Here is a 21982-nt window from a genome sequence, read left to right on the forward strand (position 1 = left end):
CATGACAACCACCTACCATTTTTTCTTTAAGTGTTCAAAGTATTAAGAATGGTAGAAACTCAGGCTCCTACTTCAACATTTATTTGATCACATTTCAAGTGTTATTATATATAATATGTTTAAGCTAAATAAACACTAATATACATTTATTTTTATGTTGCTAAAAATATATAGAATAAGTATAACTTAATGTTGTATTTCTTCATCCTCTTGGAATATCTAGCAATATAAAAGTTAGTTTAGCAAGCATAATGTTGTATTATGATCAAATGTTGCGCGGGGGGGAGCGAAGAAAATACAGAAATTAAAGCCCAGTCAGACTTTTAAAAGTTCACATCCAAATTGGTATGATTATGACATGTGTGTCTTCCTCTTGTTCTAGTTAGAGATAGTTCTTTTCCAAATTTAGACTGGTTTTATATTATGTTTTCATCCTTGCAAGAAAAACAGATCAATAATATCCATTCTAGGGAAATTTTTCTCAAAACCTAAATCAGCTTTAAAACTAGTTCAAGTCAGCTGATTTTAAAAATCAGAGCACAAAAGATAGCCAAGAGAAAAGAAAGCATAGGACTCAATTTTAATACCTTCTTGGTTGAAACATATGAAATCAAGTTGGAATTTTTGGTCCACTGGAGTCATGTTCTCTTTAAATAAGAACATTTTTTAAGAAGATTATTGAAATAGCAACATGTAAAACTCTCCAGTTGAGAAATTCTTATCCCTGATAATAAGGACAGTTTTAGGGAAAGATCTGATTGCATATTTAAGTTAAACATTTACAGTTTTGTTTTTTAATCCCCAGGGAAAGATAGGAGTATAGTTTTCCCTCCAATAAAAGGAAATTTCTACTTATGTGGGGGAATATGTGGTGTATTAACAAAATAAAAACTACAGATCGAATTGAGTAATCCCAAACCACTAAACTGAAAAGATAAAGCAACTTAATAAAAAGTTATTGAGAATGTTTGGAGTTTCTGAAAGTGTTAAAATGCTTTGAATTCTCTTTTGGGTGGATTTACAAGGAAAAAAAGAAATCCCACATTATCGAAAATAGGAGGAAATAACATTTCAGTAACAAAGCTTTAAGAGTAACCTATGTGAACTGAACAAAATTAACATACAAAAATAGTTTCTGAAATAACTTCTGTAAAAAGTGAATCATCCTGTTAAAAAAAAAAAAAACAAACCTCCAAAATTACCTCCAGCTAATCCTGTGTTAAACATAATGTTATAACATATCTGAACATGCCTCAGGTTGGGTTTATGTTGAGTTTCAGCTGCATAGCCTTATAAGGATTACTATACTTTAGAGACAAGTAGTTTTGAGTAAAATCTTTCATTGGAGCACCTGCATGGTTAGAACAGATTCTACTTCACTTCACTATTCATCTTACTTAGAGAATGTCAGATTCTGACATGATAACTTGTCACCTAAGTCAGCATACCCAGGTGGGATGGAAGGTGCTGACAGTATTTTCTGTAACTGTTGTTTTCCAGAATGCTTCAAGCAGAAAAACCTATAAATTACGCAACAAATAGACCCAATAATTCTGACCAGTTGCTTATTTTTCAAAAGCAGAATTTTCCTCCTCCAAAATTTATTAAACATTTGGCATTAGAATGAAGGATTTAAAGAGGACTGTAATGCACTATGTAAACCAGTGCAAAAGAAATTACAATAATGCTTTTTCCAATGTCATAGGAAAGACAGACTAATCTAGATCTTTACATGATAAATCAGTTTGAGATTTAGGGATTTTTCTTCTTGGTTACTGAATGTTTTCATATCCTGACACAATTAGGTGTACTAAAAGTAATGCACTGTAACACAAAAAAACCACAAAAAAATCCACATTTAGTTGATACTGATGTGACAGTGTCTTATATTAGTATTGTTCACAAATTAATTTTAAAATTACATTTCGTCTTAAATTTGAACTCTTGGGAGATTAGAGATATGTACTGCTTTCTTGCAAACAGGTCTGTCTCGGGTATTAAAATATAAAAGGGTATTAAAATATAAAAGGGGATATTGTTATATAGAAATAGAACTCCAACATGATCAATTCACTAATTTACTAATTCAGACTCTAACTCTGTGGATTTAAAAGCTAAATTCTCCAGTTCAAAGAATAAATTGGTGGTCAGCAGACCACATTAGATAGTATGCAGAGGGAATACTTTTGGATTTTCCTACAAAAAAAATTACATTGATGCTGTGGGTCATTTATTTATTGGTTGGGGCACCAGAACAGTTATGTAAATACATTTTTCCTAGTATGTCAGACTAAAACACATCAATTGATTTCTATAAAAAACTTTAGTTATAGGCATGGAGTAGTTAGCCACTTAACTGCAAAACTCTAAAAGTTGTAATCATTTCATATAAAAACACTGCAAAACGTTTAGCTGTGCAAACTCTGCAGAACATTCTTAATATAACTAGTTAAGTAATCCTTACCTAAACATATTACGGAGCAGTTCTTAAAACGTACATTATGTATGTTGTTGGTTGTTTCCACAAACCTCTAGGTTGCATTAAAACAGTGCAAGATGCACAGAGCAGAGGAGGAGGAAGCAAGAAGCAGATTGATTCTGCAGTGAGGAGAGCACTCCCTTGCCAAGGGGAGTCCTTACTCCCCATGCCAAGTATGTATTTTATCCAATGGCTGCTGAAAAATGCATAAAACAGCCTTGAGAACAAGCTCCAGAACCCCCTCTGCCTCCACTTCCAGAAATGTACCCACATTAGTGGATTACAGATATGAGCCCCTCTTACTTGTTGTCCTAGTCCTGTGAACTTTCTATTCCTTTGCTTCACAATGGTTCGGCATCACCAGGAGAAGTAGCTAGTAACCCCAACCTAGCCTGTCCCCTAGCCAATGGTTAGGGCACTTCCCTGGAAAGTTGTACATGTCGGCCCAAACCCCTGCAGGCTGAAGGCCTTAAATACAAATCATACAGTTCCCATGCAACTGCTCTAACCATCTGGCCATTATAAAATAACTCCCTCCTTATATCCTCCAACTTAAGAAAAGACTGGAGTCAATTATCTGTATATGAAAGGAAAAACTTAGGGACTGGATTTCAGGCCAGGAATCCATTTCACAAGTCCCTGATCTCTGTTCTAGGGCCTTCACTTTCCTATGCCCTACGTCCCGTGCCTCCTTTGCCTAGCCCAGGTATAAAGGAGAAGGAAGGCTTTCACAGTTCAAAGGCAGAAAGGACAAGAGCCAGAACTTCTGGAGTGGATTCATACAGCACTATGGGTGGAAGGAATACTGGGAATGGGGGCTAAAACGAAAAAGCAGGAAACTAGATACTGGAATTAAGACAAGACTGGAACAGGATGGGCTAGAAAACAGGGACTGGGCTGAAAAGCAGACAAGAGGACTGACTTGACTGATGAGGAAGAATGAGCTTGAGTAAGGTGCAAAGGATATTCGGGAGATAAATACAGGGACTGACTGGAGCAGGCAAGGCAAAAGCAGAGGGAATAGACAAAAGAAACTTGGTCACTAAAGAAAAATTCTTCTCCAGAACCTGATATGAAACCCAAGATTCCCAAGCCTCACTGATGTTCTAGTGTCAAAGGATGTGAGGGAGATCTTGGGGCAAGAGAGTGAGGGCTAAGAGTCAAGATCAGAAAGGAAGTCTGATTAGAAGTCTCAGATATATGTACACGTAGCCTGAGAAAGGGTTACAAAAATTAAAAAAAGAAAAATCTCATACCTCCTTTTTAGGGTCAATCTTAATTATTTCAGGTGTCACTGCCATAACGGACATTTTAATGTCACTGTCCAAAATGTCATTAATATAAGATGGTATAATTCAATTAGGTAAATAAGTTAAGCAGCAAGGGATGTACTATTAATTTCTTATTTCTACTCATCTTGAGTTTTTTACAAGGTCACAAACTCTACAACAGTATTAATTTGAATATGAGTAAGATTAGTCAAGGACATTTTGCTTTATTCCATACTGCCAAGGTAGAAAACATGCTGTTACTGTGCCCTCTGTAAAAAAGGAGCAAAGCAGAAGTTTTCCTTCTATTTATGGCAAGAAACATGGAAAAGTACAGGCCAGAGGCTAGATGTTCATAGTATATAATGGCACAGTGTCAGTGACAAAATATGAACAAGTTAATATGAACTTGGTGAACAAGTTAAGAGGCTGTGACTTGGATGAAGTCCAGTGGGTGGCGAATTGGCTAGAGGGTCACACCCAGAGAGTCATGGTGGATGGGTTGGTTTTGACCTGGAAGGGTGTGGGCAGTGGGGTCCCACAGGGCTCGGTCCTTGGACCGATACTCTTTAATGTCTTCATCAGTGACTTAGACGAGGGAGTGAAGTGTACTCTGTCCAACTTTGCAGATGACAACTGTAGGGAGAAGTGGACACGCTGCAGGGCAGGGAACAGCTGCAAGCAGACCTGGATAGGTTGGACAAATGAGCAGAAAACAACAGAATGCAATTTAACAAGGAGAAATGCAAAGTGCTGCACCTAGGGAGGAAAAATGTCCAGCATACCTACTGCCTAGGGAATGACCTGCTGGGTGGCACGGAAGTGGAAAGGGATCTTAGAGTCCTGGTGGACTCCAAGATGAACACGAGTCGTCAGTGACGAAGCCATCAGAAAAGCTAATGGCACTTTATCGTGCATCGGCAGATGCATGACGAATAGATCCAAAGAGGTGATACTTCCCCTCTATTAGGCACTGGTCAGACCACAGTTGGAGTACTGCGTGCAATTCTGGGCACCGCACTTCAAGAGGGATGCAGATAACCTGGAGAGGGTCCAGAGAAGGGCCGCTCATATGGTTAAGGGCCTGCAAGCCAAGCCCTACGAGAAGAGACTAGAGAACCTAGACCTTTTCAGCCTCCGCAAGAGAAGGTTGAGAGGCGACCTTGTGGCTGCCTATAAGTTCATCACAGGGGCACAGAAGGAAATTGGTGAGGTTTTATTCACCAAGGCGCCCCCCCGGGTTACAAGAAATAACGGCCACAAGCTAGCAGAGAGCAGATTTAGACTGGACGTTAGGAAGAACTTCTTCACAGTTAGAGTGGCCAAGGTCTGAAACGGGTTCCCAAGGGAGGTGGTGCTCTCCCCTACCCTGGGGGTCTTCAAGAGGAGGTTGGATATGCATCTAGCTGGGGTCATCTAGACCCAGCACTCTTTCCTGCCTATGCAGGGGGTCAGACTCGATGATCTATTGAGGTCCCTTCTGATCCTAACATCTATGAATCTATATTGCCAACGAAGAACAGATTGAATTTTATTAGTAGATGTTTAGGATTGAATCCAAAAAAGATGACAAAGCCAGTAGGGAAATACAAATTGCCCGACTGAGGGACTAACATTAGAGGGATGGGGGTGAGGAGGGGGAAGGCAACTAGGTTACAGAAAATACACCTGAGGATCTCATCCAAACAGTCCTTTGTTCCTAACCATAATATCCCATATCAAAGTTTGTTCCAAAGGTCTGACTCATAAGAAAAATTCAGAACTGTTTACTGACCTACACTGGAAAGGCTGAGAAGGCTCCAGAGAAAGAAGAATAAGCCATACCTAGAAGCACTTGAATAGCATCATAACTGCAACATTAGGGAGGCTGTAGTAGTACAATTATTTTAGTATGAAAAAGAGCCAGAGCCCTAAATAAAATAGCTATACTGCCAACAAAATCTGTGTACATTTATATCAATGAAGTTTTATACTGGGGTAGACAACCCCTGGCATGAGATCTGGAGCATGGCAAGCAAAGGTATTTTGCTTGGCACATGCACCTTGGGGCAGATGGCAGGGAAGGGGCCGGGGTTGCGCTGCCACAGCAAGGATTGGGCCCCTCACAGCTGCCCTACCACCAGGCCCTGGCATGCCAACATCTTACAAGTCAGGGTTGTAGGTGTTTTTGGCACTCTGCCCAAAAACGTTGCCAATCTCCATTTTGTACAATTGCTGAAATACTTTTTTGTAGTCTGTTGGAGATTTCTTTATTTTTTTAGAGGTACCACCGAATTCCCTTTTGATATTCAGATGTTCTAAAAATAACAAAGCAAACTAAATGAGATGTGGTATTAGACTGGCATGGCACAGGGACTCAACATTATCAACAGAGTCACTGCAATAAGCGAAGAGAAAAAACATCAGAAAACTGCATTATGCTGAAGAAAATGCTGTGGCAAAACAGGAGCATGTGAAGTCTAAAAAAGCTCTTTAATATGAAAAGGAAAGACTGTTTAATCCTATGTAAGATACATATGTTTAAAAACATCATTCAGGAAATGTAAGGGGTCCCTCCTCCCATTTCTCTTACTAAATAATGATTTATGAATCTGATTACATACAATGACAAATTAACAATGAGTTGAAATACTACCAACATCTCATATTGGTAGTAAAGTGGATTTGACTCCATACTGTTCATAAGAACATTTGTTCAGCTGGTTCTTTTCCAGAGGCATTCACTTCAATATTCTGTTGCCTAGGCAATAACAATCTATCAGGTCACTGATAAATTAGATTAAATTAAACATGCGTAGCTCTCCAATTGCCTCAAAATGTTCCCAAAAGTGAGGAGACAGGCCTGAAGTGCTTCACACTTGCCTAATATGACTAAATGCATTCTAGATGAAACAGGAACAATTTTAAAGAATCCCATGTTATATTTCCACCCTCCAGCAGAGTATAGTAAGGATTTGGTCAGCCTACCATCCTCCCACAATATTTCCCCTCTTTACTCCTCACTGCTCCAAAATGGCACCCTTGCCTTGCATCCCTAAGCATCTCTCTTCCAAAATGCTTTAGAAGTAGTTCTACCAGTCTATTCTTAGAGGCATTTAACTTCACTACAACAATTCAATTCCCTGACATTCATCTTCATTATAGGCATGCCATTTATCAGAGTGCCAATTATACTGACTTTATTTAATAACCAAATCTGAATCAAAGTTATGGATAGCTTTATACAGTCCAAAAATTAAGGATATTCAACAGGATGCCACATTAGTAAATATATCATCCATTAAGTTAGTCACTTGGCAGAGAAAACATTTCCAACTCAAAACCCTCCATCTAATAAGGCAACATGACAATTGAATAAAAACAATAATCAAATCAAAACAAAAAAAATGAAACTTATTGAAAACAAGGTTTTTGGTGTGTTTGTTTTCTATTATTTACCATACATGCTGTAGTTTCTGACTAAAGGGTCAGGAGTCTATACATAATATAGAAACTTATTTTATTTAAAATTTTACCAAGAACATTTTATGGACAATCTAAAAAAACATTTAAATCTTCTATGACCAGGGTGGCCAACCTGCAGCACATGTGCAACAAGCGGCACAAGCAGCTTTTGCAGGTGGCACATAGCAGATGAAGAAGGGAGCAGGCAGCACAGCAGCAGATTAAGACCAGAAGAAAAAAACCAGGGCAGCAGATCAGGTAGAGGAAGCGGATTGGAGTGGCACTTGGGAATGGTGAAGACCTAATTTGTGGCATACCTGCAAAAACTTAGCTTCTACTGTTCTATGGCAAGACTTGTTAAAATCTACCAAGAGAATTACATAAAATAAGCCATCTTACACACAGAAATTCTATAAGCAGCTTCTACCTGTACATTTAGGGTATGATCCAATGCCCATTACTGTCTAAAGAACACCTCCTATCAACTTCAACAGGCATTAAATCACAAGCATGCAAGTATTGTTCATTGTCTTGTAGTGTTAGCCTCCAGTCATCACTATCCCTGGCTCATTTTTCCAAGATGCCATTTGGCTTCTGCCTTGAGGACCTGATGGTGCAGGAAGAATCATGTTGAATCTCCACCTCCACAATGACACTAAGGATGCATTTACATGTCACCATATGGCGTTGTTGCTACAGCGCTGTGCTTTAGTATTTCCTTTTGGAAGTACTAAAGCATGGTGCAGCATAGGCGATTATTGTGCCATGCATGCAGCACACAGGTAGATTTTGCTGCTACATCACCGTAGCAGCGTACTACACTGGGGGAGTGTACCGCTATAGCAACATAGCTGGCAATCACGTGCAGACCCATGTGATCACTAAATCGCCATAGCATGACATATGGTGACGTAGCATGTCACTACATTGCCATAGGGTGACATGTAGATGTGCCCTAAGAGTCTCGAATCAGACCAAAGCCCAATTTAATGTTACTAGACATAACATATACTATGTGAAATATGTTAAAGCTAAATGACTTCAAGAGCTGGAAAACATCATGATGAAGTTCTTTCTTATTAAAGAAGTTACTCTCTCAAAAATGTTGAAAATTATTTTTATTTTTCTCCACTCCTGGTACAACACCAAAGGTATATTATTATTTACATACAAGTAACATTATTACATTAGAAGACCATTTTTCTAATATAACTATCATTTAAAAGGCTTTATAGATTGGTTATAAGATTCTAGAAACTTCACTCATTTCCATACTAGTGTTTCAAAAGCAAATCTGTTACACAGAATAAATACCTCTTGCATCTTAAGTGATATTTTTCATTTGGCCTGTAAAAATTACAAAAAGTTGTTACATGGAAGCTAACTAGATGTAACAATAAAGCCTAATATATAAAATTGTAACAAAAATTGAGATACATAAAGGGAAAGGTAACAAAGTTACATCTATATTCCCTGAACAAAATCTTGGTTTTAATCTTGACAGGAAACTACACTGTGATATTAGGGGTTCACTGATATATCGGTTGCCTATCAGATCAGCAACAATAAAAAGGAAATTTACATTATCAGCTATCAATTCTGTTTGGCCATTGTAGCCAATAACGTTCTCCAATAATTATGTCTCCTGGCCGGGGCCCCCGGATGCCTGGATTCTCTCCTGAGAGCTGGGGTTACCCTGGACAAGCGTCTAACTGGGGTCGTCTGACCCCAGTGCTCTTTCTTGCCCAGGGCAGGGGGGTCAGATTAAATGACCTACTGAGGTCCCTTCCGACCCTAACATCTATGAATCTCTGGATACACCCCCATCCCTCACTAGCAGGCCAGGCTGGGCAGAAGCGGAGCAGCTGCCACGATGTCCCAGGTGCTGCCGCAACACTGTAAAAGACGCCAAATGCCGCAGACATGACTGGGGTGGGGAGGGACAAGTAGAGCTAAACTGCCCAGCCCGGCCCAGCCCAGCGTGACTCGACCTGCAGTTAATACTGGCTACTGGATCAGTACTGGCTGATATGGCTGGTTAATAATCGGCTATCATTATTGGCCAAGAAAATCTTTATGGGTGCACCCCTATGTGATATCCTTATATGATTCTAGTGAACATGAAAATTATGTAAGTATTCAGAAATAAAGTGAATATTTTTCTAGTCATTTCTCTTATCTGACCTTTTGTAATTTAAAAACAAGGAAATTTAATGTAGAAAAAAATTGCAATAGTAATTCCATAAATGTTCCAACTGAATGAACTGTTCTTAATTCCTGCTTTTAATCACTTTAGATACTCTCTTTACTCCTTCAGTGCTAGAACAGTGCTTTTCAACCTATGGTCCACGGACCCCTGGGGCACAGACTATGTCTAAAGGGTCGGCAAAATGCGACTATCATCGATCAAAAGTATGTAAATACCCATCACTTACCATTCCAAGGGGTCCACACCTCCATTCAAAATGTTTTAAAGGGTCTGCAAATGAAAAAGGATTGAAAACCACTACTTTAAAAGCAGAGCTGTATTTTTTTCAAAACCTTCTACACTTCCTTTCCAGAATGGCTCTTGGCAAATGGAACAAATGTAAGCAGCTCAGGCCACACTAACTGTCCTGACAGGAATGGAAACCCACTATTGGCAGAAAGCCCTAGCTTACTCATATCCCTCTGAAAACCAACTGCCTCCTCTCTCAAGATATCTTCCTCAGAAAAAAACACCAACAGGAGTTACAAATGGTCTCTCTCAGGGGTTACGTAAGAGAGTCTCCCCATGAAACCCTTATAGTATTTGCAAAGATATTGTTACAGGAGTCCATAACTATTCCTAAGCAAATTAGAAAATTCAGTTTTATAGTGAAAAATTTAAGCTAAATGAAAAGTACATTCTAAACTAGAGCTAACTATAGTGCTGCCCGTAGATCTGAAATACTAGTACACATGGTAAGTGCACACTTCCTGTGTTTTCAACAATACTGAAAAGCTACAAGTGACTTCTTCCAAACACAAGAAGAGTTCATATGGGAATGAGCATAGTGGGAGAAAAGACAACCAAAATGAGATAATAAACAAGAAGGGGAGAGAGAGGAAGGACAGAAATCAGCAAAGAAAAAGCACTCAAAACAAGTATAGATGAGATCATAGAAGGAGCATTTCTTTTTTAATATGAAGGATGCATTTGAATTTGAGATAAAAATGAAGGCATTTTTATCTAACTTCTTGCTAGTTTTCTTACTGCATTTAAATTTTCGCTATCTTTTGGAATAACCTGGAAGCATACTTGCAATGCCTTGCTGTCCACAGCTAAAATTGAGTCTTGGATTCTGCATTTTTTTTTAATTTTGGTTGAAAGCACTGCCAATTATTAATGCATTTGTGCCCTCTTCAGAGTCCTCATTTTGAATTTGCTGTAAGCTCCACGTATTGAAGGAGAGCCTGGCGCTAAGAAGCATCAAAAGCACTTGCGTCCCTGTTCGTGATTTCAATATAAATTGGTGCTCAGCATCTGACCCTCGGAATATAGTCCATTCTCCTATAGAGGCTTCTTTGGGTCATATATGGCTGCCAACTTTGCGCAATAATGGGTGAAAATTATTTATTTCATTTAACATACTTGCTACAGATTTGTCAGTATTGTCGTCACGTTTTGGGCACACAAGATGCAGCTTCAGGACGGAAAGCAAATTAAGCTTTGTATGAAAAAAAAAAGAAAGAAAGAAAGAAAGAAAGAAAGGTTAAATTCCTGTGCTTGAATGGTAATTGCACACATAAGCACCACTCTCCTCCTATCCCATCTTCACAAAGTGGTTTTTTTGTGTTTGGGAAGGGCAAGGGGGGGGTTCACTTTTTTGTTCCGTTTTGTCTGGTGGTTCCAGTTATCCAGTGTAGCTGAACAGGTACTTTTTGAAAGATACTCCATTTTGTCACACATACACAAAGAAAAAAAAGCATACTGACTGGGTAAGCTTGCAGAGCCTTGCTATTTATATACAAAGTTAGAATGCAACTCTGTACTGATAAGAATGATATAAGAGCAGTCAGCTGATAAGGCACAAAAACAGGCAGGAAGCAGATACCATTTTTTCATTCCCCTAATGCCAACAGCCCTTTAAAAGGGAAAAAAATAAGAATTAATACCCAAACCACTTTCTGAAGCATAGAAGTTATAATTCTCTCACACAAAAAAGACAAATACTTAAACTGCACAGCTTATAAAAAATAGGCCATATAATTGGTGTAAATCTCATTATTCCCATGACATGCACATCACGATTTGTCTGGTTGCTTTACAAGCATATATCCTGAACAGTTGATTTTATCTATAAGACCATGATCCACAAATCTCTAGCCAATACATGCCTAATACCGCTAATAAAACCCTTAAAATTTTGTAGCATCAATATTATACTCCTTCCAGCTACTGAAATAGGGGCAGGGGTTTCAAAGTTTCCACAAGCACAACACTGAGAACTTTTTCTAATGAGCTAGGAAAACTTTTCCTTAAAATCCCGTGTTGCCAAATATACTATCTAGTCATGATATCTTGGCTGGGATAAGTGATGTTTATATTTAAAAAGAAATTGTTACAGAAAATTTACTGCAAGTTATTTTAATTCCTTCTCAGAGATAAATTTGTGGGATTTTAAGTCTCACTTTATTCAATGTACCATATTCACCTGAATCCAAGACAACCCCGAATTTAAGATGACCTCCAATAACTAGATTCTATATATGGAAAATGTTTCAAATTTGTTTTAATTTTCTATGTACAGAATCTAATTATTGGAGGATCATCTTACATTTGTGCCCCATCCTACCACTGCAGATGAAGGGGTAGTAATGAAGCAGATAGTTGGGGCTGTGCAGGGAGGGGCATGCAGTGGAGTTACAGGTGACAGGATATGCAGTAAGGCAGGGGTTGTCAACCGGGTTACGCTCAGCAGCTGGAGGTACAATGATCTAAAAAGGTTGAAAACCCCTGCAGTAAAATACAAGAAGTGGAAAGAAGCAGTGGGAAGCAGGCAGTAGGCAGGCAAGCAGCTTATCCCCTGCAAGCCTGTCCCCACTAACTTACCCCTTTTGTGCCTACCCCCTTAAGCCTCAACCCCTTCCCCCCCCCCACACACACTGCTTCTGCCTGCCTCCCTCCCCCCCAGCCTCAGGTCACTAGGTTTCAAGTCAAGAGGATTTCCCCCCACTCCCCCATGTTAAAAATCTCATCCTGGAATTGAGTAAGTATTGTGCATTGCAAAGAAGGAAGGAAAATAAAAGAATAAAGCCATCTTCTACCTTGCAGCAGATACTGTAGAGTGCTGCTGAGATCTGAGATAAAGAGAAAAATGAAAAAGGCTTTGCAATGCATTCAAGTTCCCTGCTTTGGTTAAAAACCTCACTAGTAAGCAAAAACATTCATCTAAGTTTACACCTTACAATGCGGAGTTCTTACACCCTATACAACATTAGTAAAGTATTTTAAAGATGTGTAATTTGAAAAACCCCTGTAAGGCAATTATTTTTTGAAGTTCTAAGTTGTGGAGACAGGAAAAGTGACTCCAAGTTATTGGCAGAGCCTTGACCAGAACCCAAAATTAATTCAATTGCTCACACATCACTGGATCAAAACTGCCTCAGAGGCCGTGCTTACCCCACAACAACTGACCCCTCTGTTCTTACTCAGGGCTGTCCAACTTCTGGGTAAGGGCGGGGGGGGGGGGCACCCTCCCAAGGTCTCCCCACTGTGCAGGAAACCTGTCTCCCCTTGCCCCCACAACAGCACAAGTATTGCAACCCTTCTCCACCCACTGCACAGGTAGCATGGTCCCCTCCCCAGGCTCCCTCCCAGCACACTGCTCCACCCCAGAGAGCAAAGGCAGGAAGCAGAAGCCAGAGAAGGGAGACCACAGACCCCAGCTGTCACAGCAACATGAGCAGTGGGAGAAGTGATGGCTGGGTGGGAGCTCATGAGCCACATGTTAACTGCTTACAGGCTGCACATAACCAGTGGGGCAGCCGTGCTCTAACTCACTGTAACCCACTTTACACCCATATGTACAAGCACTTCAAATTTATAAGCATGCTAAATTCTGGCTGGCTAAGCTTAATTTAGTCCCACTATACAGTCTGAACAGTTTCAGCCTACTCTGTGTACAGGTCAGTATGAATAATGGTTTAACTAGTCCTCCCACTACATGTCTCAATGGCCACTCCTATACTGTAAACTTACCATGTCTGGCAGAGGCATCCTCAAGATGGCTGCATTGGCTCCAAATGTGCTGCCTCCTAAATCAGAAGCAATGTAGCTGTATCTACACAGCACTCTGGGTAACTGTGCCAATTAGCGCACCAGCAGCAGCAAAGACACATCTGCAATACTTCTGGTTTAGGAGGCAACACAGGGCAGCATTCTTAACATGCCTGGCTATGGTACTGTTAAGATCACACTACAGTTACATCTCCATGGTACATCTCTTTCAGTTATTATTACAGCTCTAAGTAGCAGGTCACAAAGGGTGCCTATACACATGCTCCAATGCATTCTAATTAGAACACATCAGAGCAGAACCTAGTCTGCTACAGCATTCTAATTAAAATGCTCCAGCATGCTGCAGTGTCACATGTATTCAGCGTCCCAAGTTTCAAAATGGCAGCAGGGGCCATTGAACTAAAACGTGTCAAACAAGCTTTAGTTAGAACCCCTGCGGCTATTTTGAAACACAGCACACCGGATAAACATGATGCTGCAACATTTTAATTAGAGCAGCTGTCTGGGAGCCACCAAACCCAGAGCACGTGTATAAACACCCAAAGTTAGACAGGCCCAGAGCTTTGCCACCAAAATGGTTTTGATCCCTACTCCTAAATTCCACATCTGGAAAACATGCAACAATCCAAAATACACACAAGCACAGGACACATGGATACACTCAATTAAAAAATACAAGAGGCTCAAACAGGATTAGGTCAATTTCCTTTGCCAAAAGAAGATCACTCATCTATAAAAGAAAAGAACAAACAAAACAAAACAAAAAGCCAAAGGCTTATGTTTAATCTATTTTCTCCTACATAAAATTCAGTGAAAGTTAGAATGTAATTCACTGTTTCTACTGACAATATACAGAGTTAGAAACAAATCACTGGAACCAAGTTCCTGGTATTTATAGAATGCTATAAAGTGTTTATTATGCTGTGCTTGGCTCGTTCTGGTCAGACATAATAAAGAATGTCTTGCATATGAAAGCTTGTCTAACTTCCAATTGTATAGTTGGTCCAATAAAAGATATCAGCCTAAGCAATCCTTGCCTCTTGCATAATTTCTGGACCATCAAAGCCACAACATCACTCTTACACTACTATATTATGCAGTAATTATTACTGCGCTATTCAGACCAACTGAAAATATATACTTACACTAAGATGACTGAATTTTTGGAGAGATCAGAAGGAAACTGGTTGGGAGCAATTTCCCTACCACAAAATGATAACTTTTTGTATACTGGGTCCCAATATCATCTGTGGCCTCCTTTGGCCGCAGAAGTTAAAGGAATTAAGAAAGTATTGAATACATGAGATGTCTATGGCACCATAATCTTTTGATAGGATTTGTATACTATAGTTCACAGTTATTTCCAGAACTTATTCTGTATGTATACAACAGAAAATTAAATGTTAGTATTTGATTTATAAAGTAGTTTAAGCTTCCTGATTTACATAATACGTTCTGTTTACAAGTTTTTCTCTCTCATAGAGAGAATAACTTAAGTTAAATAAATAGAGATATCCAGGACTTTAAGTATCATAAAATATTGATCAACACAAAGGTACCCTGGACTTCCAGATATGTTCAACTTGTTCAACTCACAGTTAACATACACACCAAAGCAGGAAGCTAGACCCAGTAACAGACTTCAACTCTTATAAGATACCACAAAGCCAAATTTCCAGAGTAGCATCCAATACCCTACATTAGGCATCAAGGCTCCCTTTACAACGCAGGTGCTTTGGAATAGATTCATAGACATTAGGGCTGGAAGGGACCTCGGAAGATCATCAAGTCTAGCCCCTGCCCAAAGGGCAGGAAGTCAGCAGGGGTCATAGGATCCTGGCAAGATAGACATCCAAATGTCTCTTGAAGGCATTCAAAATAGGTGCTTGAACCACCTCTGGAAGCAGTCTATTCCCAACCTTGGGGGTTGGGACAGTAAAGAAGTTCTTCCTTATGTCCAGCCTGAAATGGTCACATACAACAGTCACAAAATCCTATCTCATCATCCCTTGGAGCGCTCTGGTGAACAAGCGTTCCCCCAGATCCTGATGAGTACTCCTGATAAACTTGTAGGTGGCCACCAGATCACCCCTGAGCCTAGGCTTTTTCCAGGCTGAAGAGTCCCATGGCTCTCAGCCTCTCATTGTAAGGTCTGTTTTCCTGACCTCTTATCATGTGTGTGGCTCTCCTCTGGATGATAATGCCTATCCCCAAAAAAGTTCTCCTTTAGGCACCAAAATCCAGCTTGGGGTACTCTGCACCCAATGTATACTGTCCAGTGTTGTACATACAGACTGGTTTACAAATACAAAATACTGTCAACACCATTATAAATATACCTAGGAATATCACTTCATCTGATATGCCCCCCTGCCCCAAAATCCATACATTAGCCCTAATTCCCTGTGAGAGCTAAAGCTCCTTTTAACGTAGAGGCTTCCAATACAACCTTAGCCATCCTGCAAGTAATGCATCTGAAATTCTTGCATTTACCTTCAAGATGAACAAATTCATAGAGCAAATAATTTTTCTGAAGTGTTTTCTTTCTGCAAATACACTTCAGTTATCCTACCATCTCAATTCTAGACAAGAGCCATCTTTCCTTCTTTAAAAATCAGTCATTTTTTAAAAATAAACTAAGAAATTCCTACAAGCTATTCTGCCCACGAACACCATTTTAAGGCATCTATTGGCTATGTTACAAAAGTGAATACGCCACCTGGTAATAGAATAAGTTTATATGCATCTGTGATACTGTATTGAAAATTCCAGGTTGGACAACTCCTGAGCTGCAAAAGGTGTCATTTTTGTTGCCTTGAACTTTCTTCATCTTTATGCAAATAATTTATAGTTTATGGGTTTTCATTTTATTCAGATTTACTGCATCAATCTTCAAAGTGCTCACTTTTAAACCCAAGACAAATTTATTTATCAAGAGCTTTCAAATGGTTGGAATACCAGTTATAATGAGAATGAACTGAACTAGGCATTAGCTATATGCAAGTATTTGGCATTTGAAAGACAGAAGCTACAGAATCAACCTATGAAGGAGATCCTAATGGGAGTCGGCTCAAGAGGATTTTCACCCCACAAGCAAAAGGAACATTACAGCTTGTACAAAATGTGGAGACCTGCCTCAGAAGTGCTTAAAAGTTGAAGATGCAATTACCACCAGTAGCTCCAGAAACCACTCTCTACTGGACGTTATCACTGATAGCATAGCAGCCCCTTCCTTTCTATGAACAGGGCACATTAACAAAAGCATAGAAAGTAAGGCATAAAAAAGTCCTAAAAAAAATGACAAAATGATCTGATCTGCAATCTCTGATGTTAGTCTTCACATTCTACCTGACACACAAAAAAAAGAGAAAGTCAGCCTCTAAATTCAAGCCATATTATTCTCCTGAATACCTAGACAATGCTTATATTAAAAGTGTGACAGCTGAAAAGTGTGCCTGTGCAATAAAGGTGCTTGCTGAAGGCTCTATGAAGATTAGACCAAGTGTTTTTCTGTATTTGTTTAGATATCAAGCTATATGTTGTTGCTAAAAGCCTAATTAAATTTTAAGGTGTAGTGAGGCCTTGTATAAAAGTAAGGCCTAGTACATTTAGTAAAGCCTAGAAGTAGTAAGGCCCTGTGGCGCAGTTAAAATTACCTTATCAAAGGAATGCAAGGCTTGTACTGCTATTGGTCAGTCTAAGGACAGTTGAAGTGAAGGGAATCTGAGTGGTTGTACGTTATCAGTGCCCTTCAGAAGTTATCAGAAGTTATAAATTATCTGAAATATCTGGAAACCATTCAGAAGGAAGATACAGCTCTGTGAAAAGGATTAGTTAGCTGTTGCCTGGATCAGTGGGCCCATGGACCTCGAGGAGCCCAAGAACTGCATCCCAGGGTCCTTCCCGGTACCTCTCAGACAGCATTGATCGGGGACACCTGATTTGCTGAACTTTGTGGAAAGAGAAGCTTGTTGTGTATCAGGCATCAGAGGGGACTGCCAATAAGTTGCCGACGCGAATTGCTTTTGTCTGTCATTGTTTGTCTTGTTACTACGCGTAGTTGTTTTTGTTAAGTCAATAAATCTTTCTTACTTTTCCACCCTCAACCACAGTCTCAATCCCCAAACCCTCCGCAGGTGGCTGGGGCAGAAGAGGATTCAAACACTTAGATAAGCTAACAGCCTCCTTAGTGATAAATTCCTTGAAACTCAGCTTCGGCTTAGAGATGTTTGGCAGTATCCTAAATTATCAGCCTATCCTGGAATATGCAGAGTGCCAGCATAGCACCGCTTCCTATATGTAACATGAATCTCATGTCTGAATTACATCTCATATGTACTACTCAAAAGGATGAATCTCTTCTCTCCAATTATTTAACAGGAGACTAGCATCCATCCTAATAGCTGATGAATAGGGACCTACAGAAATCACAATTTTGGAGATTTCATAAAATCCAGCATTGCTTGCAAATCATCAGCAATCCGTTGTAGTCAAGGAAGGCTGATGAGGCCCGTCTGGGATCAACAGACTCTGTTGTAGCTTGGGCACATTTCCTAATTGGGTGGGTAGTTCTAGGTCCTTGGTTTGGTCTGCAACATTTTCTGCCACTCCTGTTCTTCTATCTTCTCTTGTAGTCATAAGGTTTTAAGGTATTGAGATCCTTGCAGCAGTTTCTTCCTCCATTCAGGGTGGTCCTGAGCAATACCCTCCCAGGAGTTAATATCAATGTTCCATTTTTTCAAGCTGGCTTTGACAACGTCCTTGAAATGCTTGCTCTGGCCTCCTCTTGACCATGTGCTCTGGCCTCCTCTTCTGAATGTTAAGCATCCGTCTCATTTTCTTGTATGCCTCGGTGAAGACATCAACAATCGACTGAAGATCTGCTTCCAAGACGGCACACACTACCACATCATCATCGTGCTGCATCTCAATGATTGAGGTTGGGGTGGCCTTGGTTTTGGCTCAGAGTCAGCTGAGATTAAACAGTTTACCACTCATTCAGTAGTTTAGTGCCACTCCAAGTGGAATGGTCAGATGTAGCATCATGGTAACAATTACTAAGAAGACTGCTGGAGCAAAGACGCAGCATTGCTCAACTCCCATCTTAACCTCAAAAGGAATCTGTGATAGATCTGTTAGTGAGAACCATTGCCTGTATATTGTCTTGAAACAGGGAAAGAATAGTGACAAATTTTGGTGGGCATTCCTATTTCAGAAGGATCCTCACAGTGCTTCTCAACTGACTGGGCCAAAGGCTTTTGTAAGGTCAAAGGCCATGTGGAGAGGTTTATGTTGTTCCTGGCATTTTTCTTGCAGCTAGCAAGCTGTGAAGATCATGTCATTTATGTCTCTTGATGCCTGAAACCCACACTGAGATTCTGGGAGGAGCTCTTCAGCAAGTGGAAGGAGACTGTTCAGGAGGGTTCTCACAGTGATCTTTCCTATAGTGGAGAGCAAGACAATCCCTTTGTAATTTCCATACTTGGACTTGTCTCCTTCCTTGAAGGCAATCATGATGATGATGACCTTGAGGTCATCTAAGATTTCCCCATCATTCCAGATCCTTAACATGAAGGCATAGAGCTATGATGCAAGCTCCACCCTCCCCCCACCTGAAGATTTCAGCAAGGATTCCATCAGCCCCAGATGCCTTGCCATTCTTCAGCTGCTTGATGGCTTTCCTCACCTCGTCAAGGGTTGGAGGGATTCTGAGATGGTCTCTGACTGGGTGTTGTATGATGGAGTTGAGAACACTCTTGTCAACAACAGTCTTAATTTAGAATGTCTGAAAAATGCTCCTTCCAATGGGCAGAGATAGCCCCCTGTCCTTGATCAGGTCTCCTCCATCCTTAGATATCAAGGTGTTGGTCCCTGAGTGCTCAGACTGTAGATGTCTTTGGTGACACTGGGAAAAAAAAACATGCATGGCACAGATATCAGCGATTTGAATCTCCTTAGCCTTGTTTTCCCACCATCTGTCCTTCATATCAGGGGTCCTTCTGTGGACCTTTCCCTTGGCTTGTGGGCTATTCAATTTTTTTTTTTGCTTAGAGTGGATGTCTTTCTGCCAAGCATGAAAGGCATTATGCTTACAATCAACTCTTGAATCTCCCGGTCACTCTCATCAAACCAGTCTTGATGTTTCCTGCTAGAGAATTCAGGCAGCTCTTCGCAGGTGGACTTGATGGCACCCCAAGCACTACCAACATTTTCCCAGTGTTGACAATTGGAATTAGCCAGTTTTTTGTTGAGGAACTGGTGGAAGAGGTCTCATTAGATTGGGTCCTCAAGTCTTTCAACAATGACTTCCATCAGCATTGCTTCTGCTGCAGCCATCATTTGGGAGCCAGTTTGAATGGCATAAACGAGCAGATGAGTGACCCACCCAGCAATTAACAGAAGTTTAGGGCTGGAAGAGACCTCGTGAGATTGTTGGGTCCAGTCCCCCTGCTCTGGGCAGGAAAGACTGCTGGGGTCAAATAATCCCAGCAAGGTGTGCATCCGCCAGTCTTCTTTTGAAGATTTCCAGGGCAGGTGCCTGCACCACCCCCATTGGGAGTGTATTCCAAAGTCTGGTCACATGATCCATGAAGAAGTTTTTCATTAAAAACTGTCAGCTCCTAGCATAGCTCGGGTGATGCAGATACCTTTATGATCCTGGGCACAAACAATAATGTAGTCAATCGAGTGCCAATGCTTGGGTCGCAGGTATTGTCATGATGCCTTGCACCCATTTTTCTGGCAGAACAGGGTGTTGGTGTGCATTTGGTCAAAAGGAGTATGCCATTGGAGTTGATCTTTCCCACGCCTTCCTTACCAACGGTTCCGTTCCAGAGGTTTGAGTCTCTTCTGATCTCTGGTGTTGAAATCACTGAGAAAAGAGAAGTGACACTCTCAGCAGCACAGAAGTGGAAAGGGATTGCAGAGTCATAGTGGACTCCAAGATGAACACAAGTCAGTGTGACAAAATCATCAGCAAAGCTAACCACACTTTATCATGCATCAGCAGATGCATGACAAATAGATCCAAGGAGGTGATACTTCCCCTCTATGCGGCATTGGTCAGACTGCAGTTGGAGTACTGTGTCTAGTTTTGGGCGCTGTACTTCAAGAAGGATGTTGATAGACTCATAGTTTCATCATAGTTAGGGGTCAGAAGGGACCTAAATATATCATCTAGTCTGACCCCCTGCCACTGGCCGGAGCACATGCTGGGATCACACGACCCCAGACAGGTGTTCGTTCAACCTCTTTTTGAATTTACCCAAGGTAGGAGCAAAGACCACTTCAATAGGACGTTGGTTCCAGATCCTAGCCACCCTAACAGTGAAATAGTGCCTCCTAATCTCTAACCTGAACCTTTTCTCCAGCAGCTTCTGGCCATTGTTCCTCGTCACCCCAAGTGCTGCTAGGGGGAATAGGACCCTTCTTATTTGCTGCTGATTTCCCCTAACAAGTTTGTAGCCAGCCACCAAATCTCCCCTCAGCTTCTGTTTGCTGAGGCTGAACAGGTTCAGGTCCCTCAGCCTCTCCTCATAGGGCCTGCCCTGTTGCCCTCCATCCAAGCGAGTGGCCCACCTCTAGACCCTCTCAAGGCAGGCCACATTCTTCTTAAAGTGTGGTGCCCAGAACTGGACGCAGTACTCCAATTGAGGCCGGACCAACGTCGCGTAGAGGGGGAGTATCAGCTCTCTGGAATGGCTTGAGATGCATCTTTGGATGCACAACACGGTGCAGTTGGCTTTGCTGTCTGCAGTTTGGCATTGGCGGCTCATGTTCATCTTGGAGTCAACAATGACTCCAAGATCACTTTCTGCCTCTGTGCTCTCAGGGGGGGAGCTCCCCAGCTTGTATGTATGCTGTGGATTCCTTCTCCCCAGGTGCAGCACCTTGCACTTATCCACATTGAAGCCCATCCTATTACCATCTGCCCACTTCTGTAGTCTGTCTAAATCTAATTGCAGCCTCTCTCTCCCTTCGAGCATGTCTACCTCTCCCCACACCTTGGTGTCATCAGCAAACTTGGACAATGTGTTTTCCACCCCCTCGTCCAAGTCACTGATGAAGATGTTGAACAGTGTAGGTCCCAGGACCAAGCCCTGGGGGACCCCACTATTCACATCCCACCAGGTCGAGTACAACCCGCCCACCACCACTCTCTGGGTGTGCCCCATCAACCAATTTCTGACCCATCCAACTGTGTAGGCATCAATGCCACAGTCGTTCAATTTATTAATGAGAACGGGGTGAGAGACACTGTCAAAGGCCTTCTTAAAGTCCAGAAAGACTACGTCCACAGCAACACCATCATCCAGGGATTTAGTTACCTGGTCATAAAAGGGCAGGACCTGCCTTTGATGAACCCATGTTGATTTCTCCTGGGCATGATCTCCCCTGCTGGCCCCTCACAGATGTGATCCTCGATAATTTTTTCAAGGATTTTCCCCAAGACTGATGTGAGGCTTATGGGCCTATAGTTTCCTGGGTCCTCCTTTCTTACCACATTAGCTAGTTTCCAGTTTCCGGGCA

The 21982-nt window shown here is 41.1% G+C and overlaps 1 protein-coding gene across 8 annotated transcripts in view; it reads right to left on the bottom strand.

Annotated features, from left to right (window-relative positions):
- The window catches only part of CDK19 (cyclin dependent kinase 19), a 219732-nt gene that overhangs the window by 144582 nt on the left and 53168 nt on the right, over positions 1-21982 (bottom strand). For 2 of the 8 annotated variants that reach the window (XM_059732910.1, XM_059732914.1), the window contains exon 4: positions 9627-9670. The exons of the other annotated variants lie outside the window; for them this stretch is intronic. In XM_059732910.1, coding sequence (XP_059588893.1) covers positions 9627-9629 — 3 coding nt within the window. In that variant the 5' untranslated portion in view covers positions 9630-9670. The remainder of the gene's footprint in view (positions 1-9626; positions 9671-21982) is intronic. 8 annotated transcript variants of the gene reach the window in all.

This window comes from Alligator mississippiensis, chromosome 1 (genome assembly GCF_030867095.1).
Source record: "Alligator mississippiensis isolate rAllMis1 chromosome 1, rAllMis1, whole genome shotgun sequence".
Taxonomy (NCBI): Eukaryota; Metazoa; Chordata; order Crocodylia; family Alligatoridae; genus Alligator; species Alligator mississippiensis.